General features: G+C 38.1%; 1 protein-coding gene across 12 annotated transcripts in view; it reads right to left on the reverse strand.

The window, feature by feature from the left end:
• Positions 1-14,808, reverse strand: part of LOC125224908 — a 151,469-nt gene that overhangs the window by 97,054 nt on the left and 39,607 nt on the right. Inside the window, exon 1 of one of the 12 annotated variants that reach the window (XM_048128421.1) lies at positions 1,890-2,254. The exons of the other annotated variants lie outside the window; for them this stretch is intronic. Coding sequence (XP_047984378.1) covers positions 1,890-1,946 — 57 coding nt within the window. The 5' untranslated portion in view covers positions 1,947-2,254. Of the gene's footprint in view, positions 1-1,889; positions 2,255-14,808 lie in introns of those variants that run through there. 12 annotated transcript variants of the gene reach the window in all.

The following is a 14,808-nucleotide window of genomic DNA, read 5'->3' on the forward strand; positions in this document are numbered from 1 at the left end:
CCCCGTGGACGCATTTCCTGAAGAAATTAAAAATGATAAAAGTCATTTGATTCAACTCATCCGTTCCGTTTGTTCTAAACCTGCTCATCAATCCATCAAGAGCAGCTAACTGTACGAACAATCAGAGGTCGGCAAAAACGCCGGTATTGTTCGCATCGGCCTCGTGGGTGCGGTGACATGATGGAGATTAATATTCCACCTTGCGATCGTAGCTTTCACTTGTGGATCACCTCAATTACACGATGGAGCATATCAAAGACACGGCGCGGTCACATAGGCGTTCCACGACCGCTTTTTCCAGTTGGATGAGTGTCCAAAATCCAAATGTATTTCATTCCATATCTAGTCACAGAATACATTATTAGTACAAGTAACCTAGTCCTTCTACTTCATTTATTTACCACGCATTTCTTGGTTTCCCCCATCTTCCCGAAGGTTTTGCCAACATGACGTTAAGAATGTAATTTCATTTATTCGCCTGGTATTTGTCGATGTACGCTTGCATTTTCTTCTTGGTACTTGTGGCTTGTGTTGGCTAGATTCCAAGTCATTTAAAAGTTAAAACCTCCCCCCGTTTATAACAGCAAAAAAAAGATAATTAAGTAAAACGATTCCAATTCATGTTGCCGACCCACAATGCCAAAAAGATGCCAACGCACATGAACGAGAACACGATCATGGTACGCAGTCACCGTAGTCATGGATGCTTGTAAATTCAGAGATGTGACATGCGCGTGGGCGCTGGGCGACCCTTATAATGACAACCATTAAAATGTAGCAGTAAACAAAGAACTAAAAACCAATCTCACCGATGCTGTAATCATTTTAAGCAACTGTTTCACATACGCACACTTTACGTAACCCCTAATTAATGTAGCTTCTGGATTATGTATTATGTAGCACGGGGAGTAATTAATTCTTTCTCAGTTTAATTTAACAGTATTGCAAATAAACTACTTAGGTAACTATGTAAGCAGTTTGCGGCCACGCAGTTACTTTATCGTGCTATTAAAATTATTAACTAGAGTGTTTGAAAGTGGTTGGCTGATTGCTCAGTAAAGCCACTTTCAATTAAAAGTATCAATTAATTATTTACCAATAATTTACGTGGAAAGTTATACTCTCGTAATTGTTTAACTACTTTAGTTGCACTAAATTAATAACCTATTGTTAATGCTGATGCGTATGTGCACATAATGTACCATAATTTGCTCATGAAATACAACATTATAGTTTATATATATATCATGGTTGTATAATTACGATATATCCAGCCAATTATTACCTGACTTCTTCCGTATGTCACGACCAATGTTACGTATACACTCCATGTTAAAGAGTAGGTATCTTGTGTTCTGTTCTTGTCAGTCAGTTTTTAGTCCTGAATAAAATTGTGTAGGTCGTGTATCGATTCAAACATATTCGCAATAAGGAAGAACCGAATACCTTGAATCTTGTTTGATGACATTGACTTGTGCAATGCAGGCGTCCATTTTATAAACACCTACACTTTTTACAAGTTTGGTCATTTCATGAAAGCGATACAATCGCTTCTCAATGCTGTTCCATTGTTTGGTACATGGGTACTGACCATGTGACCTGTAGTCGAGGAGATTAATGAAGATTAATCAAGTTTAACGAGGCCGGATGCTGGTTGACGACTAGAAATATGACAGTTGCTCGTAGAGACTATTATTATCCACTTGAATAACTGAATCAATTACACTTACAGAACACAGCCAAAATTTTAGATACTAGGTAGTAAGTATACATTCATTTCATTAGACGGGTTACGCAAAAGGGGTTTCTCTTGTAGAGAGAGTCCTTCCAGTGCAATTTACAACAATAAGACCAAAAAATGAAGACGAATCGGCAGCCTTTCCACGTACCATATCGCACTGCGCGTCAGTATCGTCGTCATAGAAGATGTCTGTACAGTCGTCCATCCTGCGGCTTGACCTCACTGCTCCGCCAGGCGCCGCGGCCCCTCACCAGCCCGCCGGGCCTCCTGCATCCGAGCTGTCCAAGCACGCACTGATACCACCAGCACAACCACAAAAAGCGATAACAACGGATTCGCGAATTTCGGGAGAATCCGATGAGTCACGCGATCAGACTGACGAGATGCAACACTCAGACCCCGCGGCGTAGCGTGTGGGTGTCCTTAACGAGACGCGACGAGCCGCGTAGTTAGATTGAATAACTAGACTTTGATAATAGATTTTTTGCCGATCGCGGATGAATGCGCCCAGGTTTTCCAGACGGTGTTTTTGTGATGTACTGCGTAGAATGCCGAGGCCGGGGGCGCGCGCACTCCGGGGGTGCATTGATCGCACTTCCACTGCGCATGTGCCCGTCAATTTCTCGGCGTTTTTGACATTTGCTACGCCGACGCAATCGAACCTTTTATTTGGTCTATTAGTATAGCAGCGGCGCTACCGTGTAGGTGATTGTTTGCATTACAATTCTTTATTCGAAAGTAATCATACTTGTTTGCTACAACAATGCGTCTCGAAAACGAGTAGTTTCTATTACCTTCGCATTTGTAACCGCGTTATACAAGAGTATTTTTATCTTGCAGAGAATTCTATTATATTCCACATCTCACGATCTTTCTGATTAAAAGTAAAACGCCTTTGTGTAGGTTCTCGTTATGCATCTGATAAGTTTTTATAAATAAATTAATTAAGATCCGCCGGGCACATAAAAAGTATGTGAATGCTGCTGTGCCCTGTATGGGAAGTTTCTCTGCCCATGAATAGAACCTTGTTTAACTGGGTTCACTTTTATTCTCAAGCCAGCTTATAATCTGTTGCTAGTCTGAGGAACATGGTCATTATGGATAATTTTATCAGTAGCTTTAAACTTATTTCTGTTACATAATAAAATAGAAACATGTACGTTATTCAATCATAACAATATATTTTCAATTGAGTGACAAGCAAAATATGTCAACAATGTCAACAACAGTAACTAGGCAATAAGTATGAGAAGGTTTGATAGTTAGTTTATGACACGCCTCCCCCGTGATTTCCGGGAATCCCGGAGGCCGGGAGCAGTTGGTCCAAGTGACGTATCCAGACACGTCCATCGTCAATCGCAATCTCATAGTGTAGGTTACCAAGTCGGCGTTTCACTGTACCGAACTTCCACTTCTGTCCAGATCCGGAGTAGTTCCGTGCTTGGACTCGACTGTTTAAGGCGAACTGCCGATTTGTATTCGGTGCAGATTGAGCATGGCACTTTGGAGGCGCACGAATCTTCGCCGTCAGCCGTGTTCTTACTTCTCTGCCAAACATTAGTAAATAGGGTGAATATCCCGAACTGGCCGGCGTACTGCGAAGGGTACTTTTAACTCTCCGAATTTTGTCTGTAATCGCTCCACTCTCCCCTCCAATTTATGCAGTGCTCTTTTGATAATTTGGACGTAGCGTTCCGCTTGGCCGTTCGTTGCTGGATGATACGGGGCAATAGTTTTATGTACAATACCATTATCTCTCATGAAGTTTTGAAATTCTTGCGATATAAATTGCCTGCCATTGTCGGAGACCAAAGTGTAGGGTACCCCAAAAGTATCAAATATTTGGTCTAGTTCCTTAATACAGTAAGAACTCGTGGTTGTTTTTGTGGGAATAACCTCAATCCATTTTGAAAATGCGTCTACCACGATGAACAGTTGATAACCACATATGGGACCGGCGAAATCTATGTGTATTCTTTGCCATGGGCCTGCAGGCTCTTCCCAGTGGTGAATCGGTGCTTTAGAAGGTGCGTTTTGTTCTAAACGGCACGTTCGACACGATTTGACTTTTTGTTCGATATCTTTATCAATGTTTTTCCAATATACAAAACTTCGTGCAAGGAGTTTCATTTTTAGCATTCCAATATGTCCAGTATGTAGTTCCTCTAATATCTGTTGACGTAATCTCTGTGGAATCATCACTCGTGTACCTTTTAGAATACAATCATTTTGTAATGTCAGTTCGTTATCATTATATCCTGATTCTCTGAGCGATGCGCCTGACTGAAGTGTTTGTAATAAGTTTCGTAATTCGGGGTCTTCTTTTGTTTCTTTAGCAATTATTTCCGGTGAGATATTTATTGAATTTATTTGCTTCATCTGGAATACGTAGTGTTGGTCAATTTTGTTATCTTTCGTTTTTTCAACTGGAAAGCGTGACAGGTAGTCTGCGTTTGCATTTTTGGTAGTATTTCTATATTCAATGTTGTAGTCAAATCCGGAAAGGAAATGTGCATAATGAAACAGTCTCATAGTGCTTAGGGTCGGTAATGTCTGGTGCGGGTGAAAGATAGATGTAAGCGGTTTGTGGTCTGTAATAAGGGTGAATTTTCTGCCATAACAGTAGTGAAAGAACTTTTTTAATCCCCAGAAAATAGCCGTCGCTTCTTTATCAATCTGACTGTATTTCTTTTCACTGGATGTCAAGGTTCGGGAGGCAAATGCTATGGGACGTTCTGAGCCATCTGGTAATCTATGACTCAAAACCGCACCAAGACCCGTGGGTGAGGCATCTGTAGCCAGAATCAGAGTTTTATTTTGATCAAAGTGCATTAATATACGTTCGCTTAGTATTTCTTTCTTGATAGATTTGAAACTTTCTTCGCATTTCGTAGTCCAAATATATTTCGTACCTTTCTTCAATAATTCGTTCAAGGGATTAGTGATGGACGAGAGATTAGGGATAAATTTATTGTAGTAGTTTGCCATCCCTAAGAATGTTCTCAATTCGTTTATGTTAGTTGGTCGTTGTGCATTGGCAATGGCCTTGACCTTGTCCTGGTTTTTGTGTAGACCGTCTTTATCTATGGTATGACCTAAGTAATTGATGCTACGTTTGAAGAAGTTACATTTTTCTTTATTGACTCGTAGGTTACTGTCTTTCAGTTTCTGTAGAACTAGTTTAAGTCTAGTAAGTAGTTGTTCTTCGGACGAACCTTGAATTATTATGTCATCGAAAAAGCACTTGACGCCTTCGATGCCCATCAACAGCTGGTCCATAAACTTCTGCCAAAGGCTAGGAGCTACCTTTACGCCAAACATGAGTCGGTTTACCTTAAAGGTGCCTTTGTGTGTACTTAGAGTCTGTAGTAGAGCACTCTCTTCATCCATGACCATGTTTAAGTATGCTTGTGTGATGTCCAAGGTACAGAATATTTGTCCTCCATTCATTTCGGCAAAGATATCTTCAATTATAGGAATCGGGTATTGTTCATCTTTTATTGCTTTGTTTAAAGTGACTTTGTAGTCTGCACAAAGTCGTATGCTTCCATTGGGTTTCACTATAGGTACGACTGGTGTACCCCAATCGGAGTGATCTATTTTTGTAATGATTCCTTGTTTTTCTAGTCTTTCGATTTCATCATCTACTTTGGCTCGTAATGCGTATGGAATTCTGCGTGGTTTGATGAAAATTGGTCGCGCGTCATCTTTCAGCGTTAGGTGGCCTCGAACGTTTGGAATCTCGCCCAAGTTTGAATTGAAGACGGTAGAATCGTATTCTTCCAATAACTTTTCAAGTTTTGTTGTCTTCATGCAGGTTTCTACGCTATTCATATCAGCCAAATCTACTTTGAATTCTTTCATCCAGCTTCTACCCAAAACAGGTTCGACGTCCATGTCAAATATGTATAATTTTCCATAAAATGTTTGCTTTTTGTAATTGCATTTAACGTATGCTACGCCGACGGGTTCGAAAGGTTCTTTAGTATAGGTTGTGAATGTCATAGAAGTATGTAAAATCTTGTTACTTATTTTTAGGTTTTTGTAGTCCTTCAGTGACATTGCAGAAAGTGCTGCTCCAGTATCGTATTCCATGTTAACCTTCTTGCCTTCAATGTCAACGGTGATGATGAATTTGTCCGACAGTTCGCTTTTGATGAGGTGAATGTCTGCCATGCCGTCGGTGCTGACGCTACTTGTTGAGTGATTCAGGAGATTCGTTTGATTGCGTTCAGTTCGTTGCATGCAAACACGGGCTAAGTGCCCTTCCTTTTGACACTTGATGCATGTACTTTTTATAGCGCCGCATTCGTTTGCTTTGTGATCGTTACCTCCGCAACGGTAGCATTTACCCTTAAGGTCTCTGATGGTAATTTGTGTCCTTTTTGTATTGTATCTCGGTGGGTGTACTGTTTCTTTTTGCGCTTGCGAAATTTTGTTAATATTCTCAGTAGTTAATTTCTGAATGGATGTAGACATAGTTGAATTTTCGTTTTTTCCAGTCTCCATTGATGTCGCAGTATGTACCAATTTCGAAAATGTCATGGTTTCGTCTTCTTGTAAGATTTTGGTTCTAATGTCACCATCCTTCAGTCCACGTATCAACTGTAGTGATAGAAATGAATCAATTGTAGGTTTTTTGCAGTGCGTGCATTTAAATTCACAGTTGAGCGACAGCCTTTTTAGTTCTGACGCGTAGATGGGAACTGATTCATCAGCTTGTTGCATGCGCGTAATGAATGTATGTTGAGACGCCCAGATGCTTGGTTTCGGGTCTATGTACTGGTCTAACAAGTCTGAGAGTTCTTCGAATGTTTTGTTAATTGGATCATCTGGAGAGGATAGATCGTGGACTCTTTCATGTAGATCTGGAGGTAGTGTTGATAGTAACATGTATACTTTAGTTTTCGGGTCAGTTATATTGTTCAGCAGCAGGTATACAGACAGTCTTTTAATAAAGTTCTTGAACGATTCTTTTTCTTGAAAAGGCGTAAAATTGAGCCTGGGTGTTTGTTGTGGTCGTAGATCTGTACTCGTACCTTCTAAGCTCCTTGTGGGTTGTGAAATGGAAACGTACGTTGAAGGTGCCTCGGTGATAGGTGTAGGGCGTAAGCCGTGCAGTTTTAATTTCAGTTGTAAAATATTTTCTTCAGTTGTATGTCGCTGTTCTATCTCCGATTCTAAATTTTCTGATTGAGCTTCTATTTCACTTTGAATTGTATCGAATTTCTTCTCATAATTTTCTAAACTTGACAGTCTCTGACTTACTTCGAAATCGGACGTAGGTTGAATCTGTTGTAATTGTGTTTGTAGCTTAGTTAATTGTCCGCGTATAGACGCCCGTAGACGAATAAGGCGTTCTGTTTCGTCCGCCATCGTCGCCAATTTGTTACATAATAAAATAGAAACATGTACGTTATTCAATCATAACAATATATTTTCAATTGAGTGACAAGCAAAATATGTCAACAATGTCAACAACAGTAACTAGGCAATAAGTATGAGAAGGTTTGATAGTTAGTTTATGACAGTATGATACCACAGACTGCGCAAGGGTTATTTTATTTTTCTGGCAGCGAATTTGACAGGGCATTTCATAGAAGTTGGCTGTTATAGTCTCGCTCTACCATTCTTGTATTCATCATATCATGTTATACACCGTGTTTTTTTTTCCGTTAAATTCGACACGTCGTTAGGTTCATTATCAGGAACCACCCTGTATATCACTTTTAGTTAAATTCGCAAAAAACAATTTACGACGCTAGTTTCTTAGAGAAATAAATTGCATTTGATGTGATGCCTTAAAGTTAACGGAATTCAATAAGAACAGGGTGTATGTTGCATTACACTTGCTTTGATGTTAAATCTACTTAAGTCTTCGACATATCGATGGCATTATCAGGTAACGTGACAGAGCTTCTATCACTTAAGCAACTTCCTTAGCCGTCATATTTCTTAACCCCGCCGCTTAATCTGTTTACCCGTCAAGTCCGTGCTTTCAGACAAGTTGTCAAAACGACAAGTCTGTGAACGTTGAACTATGTCAAGGCACTCGGGAGTCGGGCGTTCACTCGCCCGGTCAGGTTGTTTCCCTCTAACCTCCTAATCTCGGTGCATACGCTAACGTTAAAGTGAAACCTGGATAAATGAAGTGGGGACTACCGTACATTCCAGCAGTAACATTATTTATCGGGCTATTTTTTAGTCCAATGCACCGCCACGCGCTTGGTGCCTATCCATAATTTTAGCAATTCCCGAAAAGTTTGTACGTTTGGATCACGTCTCCGATGTTGATAAAAATTGGTAGGCTGATAGAGTCCATGACGCTGACTCGCTGAGCAAGATCCACTAGGTTTCTCAAAATGTCCCAGGTAGTTTCTACGAAACCTTCCTTTTTTGTTACCAGATTTCTATACATTTTCGCTAACAAAAAAATGGGCCAAGTGAGAGACGACATTTAGGAAAACTTTGGGTAACTTTTTTTGTTTTTTGTAGATTATGTATAATGCCCAGGCTTCATTCAATTCAGCTATTCGCTGTGTTATGATTACTTTGCCCAACAGAGGATGCTGGGCATCATGTATAATGCCTGGGCAATTTGATTATTTTATCAAACTGCCCACTCACAATGGGCATTATTCATAATGCCCGGGCATTATGTATAGTTCCCGATTTATCACTTGGTCCATAACATGTACATAACATGAGAATTTAAAATGATATAATTATTTCTAGTATTTGGTAAAGTCCGACCAAATTAAGTTGGCAACAATATTGATAGCCTCGCCTGTGCTGATAAACTAAATTAATTTTGTAACAAGCGGAAACGTCCGCTAACGATACTTTAAGTTTTGGAAAAAATGGAAAAAGTTAGTGCGTTTTCACATTATACGATCCGATATCGGATGTTGGAAGGATTTCTAAGGCAAAAATCAAAGATGGCGGCTTCAATCAATGTATGGGATATCGGTCCTACATCCGATATCGGATCGGATAATGTGAAAACGCACTTATGCTTCCGGCGGGACTCGAACCGGCATCAGCCGCATTTAAAAACGTCACAATTTCAAAATCGCTGCCAGTTTACCTTAAATTGACGCTATAAAAATAACATTACGTTACGATCCAAAGGAAGTCTCAATTTTCCCCCAAGTTCATAGACTTTGCCATTACATTGATAACAGGTTGGGGTGGGAAAACCGCATTTCCTGCTCTTGTGCACCGTGTGAGAACTTACATGATTATAAACATGTGTGCAAGAAGTGATTTAAACCGTGATTTAAACTTAATGACATGCTGGATACAAGAGATATATAAGACTGATGAGATAATATTAATAAACCAAGATATACACTTGGACACGTTTCGTAAGAGACTATTTTAGAAGTAGGTAATAGCGTTCTAGTGAAGGGAGCTATTGAAAGAAAAAAAACGATCTTTTATATTCTGCAATAAAAAATATTGTTTACTTTTTTCTTTTCATTTAAAAATTAAATTCCTCCCATCGCGGAGCAGGCTTTTGCTCAGCAATGGGGCACATTGGACCAAAATTGAAACCAATATCATTAGTGAACTTACAGAACCAACACAGGTAAAATTCGAAAAAAATTAATACATTTATATCAATAACATAAATTAATAAAGTATCAAAAGCTATAATCACTATCATATATGAATAGTATTTAATCAAATCGGACAGTTATGCTCACTATTTTGTGAAAAATATTTGTCTAAATACGGTGAAGGAGTATTTCAATTTTATTTTGTGTCAAATGTCTATTTTAAGCGGCTTACTTACTCTAAACTTAAATTTTTTAAGCCCATTAATGAGCGAGGAAACTTACAAAAACATAAAATTGCACGCTTCTGATTTCGCTCACGCTTTTAGCACATAAGTAGTAGCACGATCTCTATTATTGATACGTTGCCAAATAAGTTTTTTGCTACGTAGACCCGGGCTAGCACCTATATTGTTCTACATATTATAGACTGGCCTTGGTTTAGCACTGATTCACGAGGTTCAGATACCTAATTAATTATATATTAAAAGATGTATATTCTTATATGATTGACATGCAAGAATAAAGTAAGAAAACGTAATGTTTGTGTGACTCATGTAGGTATTTTAAATTCTTATTTAAACCAGTGGCTTTTTGGAATTAACGTATAAAAGTGCTGCAAAAGGATATCTTTAATTTTTAAGTTTCAAATATAGACAATGTAAACCTAATCTGCAATATCTGCATAAGTTAGCCTATGCTTTAAATGCGTAACTTTACTCGTTAGTATGTTTGTTTTCCTTTACAAATGTAACCTGGGGGCCGATTTTTGAGTCTCACTGTCACTAATACCGGTTGAAAACGGTGACTTGCCTATTATTTTCAGTGACAATTTTCTGAATTCGAACGCGTGAGACTCAAAAATCGGCCCGCTGTACATGACAAGAGTACAAAGGAAAAACAAATAATGACACGTTGTCGTAGGTTTGCGAAAGATAAAGTTGCATCAGTGCAATGACATGCAGCCGGCTGCGGTTCTAATCGCTGCAATTTCCGACCGGGACATTGTCCGCAAACAATACGAGGAGGCCGATTCTGCTGACCTCTTTTAAGTCCTCACTAAAGCAATAGGTAAATATAATAGTACCTAACGTATAGAAAGGAATCCTACACAACCTACGAGTAACTGATAGTGACTTGCGTTGTGCGACATTTTCGAAGGAGTAAGGGTCCCCCCACATCTGGCGTCTCGCGAGCGTAGCGTCGGACCAACTGTATGGAAAAAGACGCAGCATCGACATTGCGTCGACGTCGCGCCGACGCGGCGTCAGGCTTTGCCATACAGTTGGCCCGACGCTACGCTCGCGAGACGCTAGATGTGAGGGGACCGACTCCTGGATATGGCAGGCAATCAGAACCTAGAATGTGAAGTGCATGCTAGCGTAGCATGTACTTCAAATTCTAAGATACTTGATTACTCTGGGTCATATCAAAACCAAATAAAGCCCTAATCAATTTGTACTAATCAGAATCGGTAACCCGGTACCTTTGAATAGAGACAACCTGAATCCTCCCAACCGTATAATATACGACTGCTAAATCAACACACAATTCCATAAAACGTCTATAATTTATATTCTTGTCTATTGTTAACAGCTAGTGTCAGCAATTGAAGAAAAATATACCTTAAGACGCTACGATACCCCTCATTTCTCCATACAAACGCTCTCGCCTGTTTCCTCTCTGGTTTTTGAAGCTAGATCAATGGTTTTTTCAACACAGACTTTTATTATCAATATCTGTGTCGGACCGTTTTGCTTTTTTTGATATTTTTGTTTTAAAAGGAATTAGAGCCTCTCAAAGTTGGCCAAAACCGCTTAATTGAATTTGCCAGAAAGAAAGGCGTGGTATTCAAAACTGAGATCAATTATCCAAAAAAACGAAACGGTCCGACACAGATAATTTCCTTGTCTTTCTGATTTCCAATTTTCGTAACGATTGGTTAAGTTTTGGAGGAGGAAACAGTCGAGAGCGGAACCTCGATTTTTGCAGTTTTTACGCGGGATTTCGCGCCTGAGCTGCAGTTGTCCCTATCGCACCAAATTTAGGGGCGGGGCTAAGTTTTTATATACGGACACTGAAATAAAGTGATGGGAAATACTCGACATCTAATGTCGATAATCTAGTGATGTGAAAAGTTATCGATATACTACGTCGAAATATCGACATACCGTGTTTGACGAACTTTTTAGTTAGAAATACGTACTATAATATGTTCATATTTAAAATTGGTGGTCCAAAAAAGACCAGTCTGCTCCGAGACCACGGGGACAATGCCGTCCTTGAAACGTCGGAGGTTAGTGTTTAAAACATAGTAAATACGCGATTAAGTCCCGTTTGCAATTTTAAATATATGTAAAAATCGTGAAAGTTTGAATCTGTATTATATATTCTGTGGAAATACTAAGTCCATATTTTTATAAGTATAGGTATGTAACAATTGCATACAGGTATAGGTTTATTTTATACATGCATAACTTTTCTCGTCATTGGTTTACTAGTAACAATTATAAAGTTATGCTGTATTTTACGATAGATTCCACGAATATTAGGCAACTATTTGGTATTCGGTCTTTTCAGCCATTTTGCCGAAAATTTGGTATTCGGTCATCATTGTTTATTTTACTATTCTGCCGAACACCAATTAGGTAAGTAGTTATATTAGTCATATTATATGTACTTATTTACACACAATAAAAACAGACATAATATTAATAATTTAAGTCATGTTTTAAAATATTTAAAAAAACGATGGGCCTTATTTAGTAATACATAGTTTGTTCAGGTTGGTACCAGTACCTGCCCTTAATAAGGCCCAGTGCTTATATTTCTTCTAAGTTTTATCAATCATGCCGTTTTGTATATTTTCTTCGCAGACATAGAATCAAAAAATGCCCTAAATAGTTACTTCTCTAAATAAGGCCCATCGCTCGCTTCTTAAGTTTTATAACTTTGTGTAAACATTGTGTTCATGAATTCAATCATCAATTTGTGTGATAAGTATTTACACTACGGTCTGTCGTCTAAAACACATTTATTCAGGACTATGCATTTAGGATATGGTACTCTAAATTATAGGGGTTCAAGTCTTAACAAGCAGTGCGTCAAGGTCAATGTGGTCAAGATAGGCTGACTTTATTTCATATTAAGTTTAAAGGGACAAAATTAGGTACTTAATTAAAGTAGTGTGGGGTAGCCTGCTGTCCTACGGGGCAATAAATATTATAATGTATTCTGTTTATGTGTATTGTGTATCATAATACAGTACAGTACAGTACTAGGCTTTGCGGGGTCGCCTTCCACTCTGAGGCCACCACTCAAATAGTGGCGCTGTTGATAGCTCATCTTTGAAGATTATATCCGATCCATCTCTATTTCCACAGCGCTACTTCTTGGGTATCGAAGGTTGTGAACATGTGGACACATGGGTGGCATGGGCCTTATTTCATACCTGCATCAAATAAGACCCATAGTTTTTCTGTTTAATAATACTTACTTTTTTACTTACTGCACGAAATTTTTGAACCATTTACACTTATCAAGTTATAAAACGTACATAACATTTCGAAACTTAATAGCCGGGCCTTGTTTGCATTGACATTACATATGCCCTTAGTAGGTAGATGAAATGAGTATTACCAACATTTTAATTCTGCGGTAACAAAAATGCTTTGCCGAAAAGTATAAATAAGATCTAAATAATAAAAGTATATAAAGTATCTATACATTTAAATAGCCTAGGTTTAAATTTATCTGGCAAATTAGTTAAGCATTTTTATGGTTGGTATGCATGTTGGTAACCACGAAAAAATGCACATTTTATTACATTATGATTATGGTAAGTAATTAAATAATTAAATAAATGTTGGGGACACCTTACACAGATCAACTTAGCCCCAAACTAAGCAAAGCTTGTACTATGGGTGCTAGGCGACGATATAGCGCAGGACACCAATGCGAGCGCAGACTTCTAGCCGAAAGGTGTGGTTTTTCGGCGATTCCGGGGCAACTTGCCGAATCCTACACCGGGGCAAACGACGCAACGGAGCCACGCTGTTACGTCATCGCCCAAATAAATTGTTTAGTTTTAAACTTTATTTTTTTTTATTGTTTTTTTTTTTCTTTTTTGTTATCTAAGTTTCGTGACGCATTGGTTTTACTGTAATGTCATGTAAACATGTTTTTACTAATAAATAAATAAATAATTATGTATGTTATCTATTTAACATACTTAAATAGATAACATACATACATACATACAATCACGCCTGTATCCCATAAAGGGGTAGGCAGAACACATGAAACTACTAAAGCTTCAGTGCCACTCTTGGCAAATAAGGGGTTGAAAGAAAATATACATAGAAAAAATCCATGACTCAGGAACAAATATCTGTGCTCATCACAGAAATAAATACCCTTACCGGGATTCGACAAACGACGAACGACGACGGGAACCGAAGACAACATTAAAATTAGGTAGTTAATTAAAGTACTTTGAAGTAACCTGCTGTCCTACGGGATAAATATTAGAATATATATAGGTATCCATATATTTTTATTCTTTTCCTTCCGGCGACCGTACTTTGTCACCCATGTTTCACAACTAAAGAGTAAGACGAAATTGACGAGTGAAGATGCTCATGACTGAAACAATTACTTTTCATATCATATTATTAATGTTTACCATTACACACAGAGCACAATTTCATCGGTAAATATTGTCAATTTTACTTTATTTCGACGTGCGTTTATCATAGCGCTCTTGAATAAGTAATACGATTTTGTAAAGAAAATATCTCCTAGATACATACTATCAATTGTGTCGCTTAGTTTCAAACCTGGGTACTTAAATCCATTCTGCTTTAAGATTGAATATATAAAAAATATATATTAACCTTGTAGCAGAATGGATTTATCCAGGTTTGAAGTTAAGCGACACAATTACGCTTCATTCGGTATGTAAGAAATACCTTATTTTTTGTTAGAATAGAATAGAATAGCTTTATTTGCATAGAATAAGTATTACATGATTTATGTCTACAGATGTTATTTTGACAATTTGTTGCTTATTCTGCTATATGTATTTAAAAATACTAGCATGCAAAATTTTACAAAATACTTAATAACTATTTTTAATTAATTAACAATTTTGCTCCTGCATGTTTTCTTTGAGAAAGTCATCGTGGCAATAATAATTTTTATCTAATAAATAACCAACAAGAACTTTTTTAAACTTATTTACATGTAACTCTTTCATGCTTTTCGGTAACTTGTTATACAATTTAATGCACATTGCAAAACACTGTCTGTGATATAATGAAGTTCTTGGAATACTGTCATGCACGAGGCGGCCTTCATTTCTCGTACCCCTCGGAAACACGGATTGAGCCGTCGTGAAAAGGTCCATATGATTTTTGACGAACATGCATGACTCTAAAATATATAAAGACGGAAGTGTAAGGATCTTTAGAGATTTGAACATTTCTCTACACGATTTAAATGGGCGTG

The sequence above is a fragment of the Leguminivora glycinivorella genome, chromosome 3 (assembly GCF_023078275.1).
Source record: "Leguminivora glycinivorella isolate SPB_JAAS2020 chromosome 3, LegGlyc_1.1, whole genome shotgun sequence".
NCBI classification, from domain to species: Eukaryota; Metazoa; Arthropoda; class Insecta; order Lepidoptera; family Tortricidae; genus Leguminivora; species Leguminivora glycinivorella.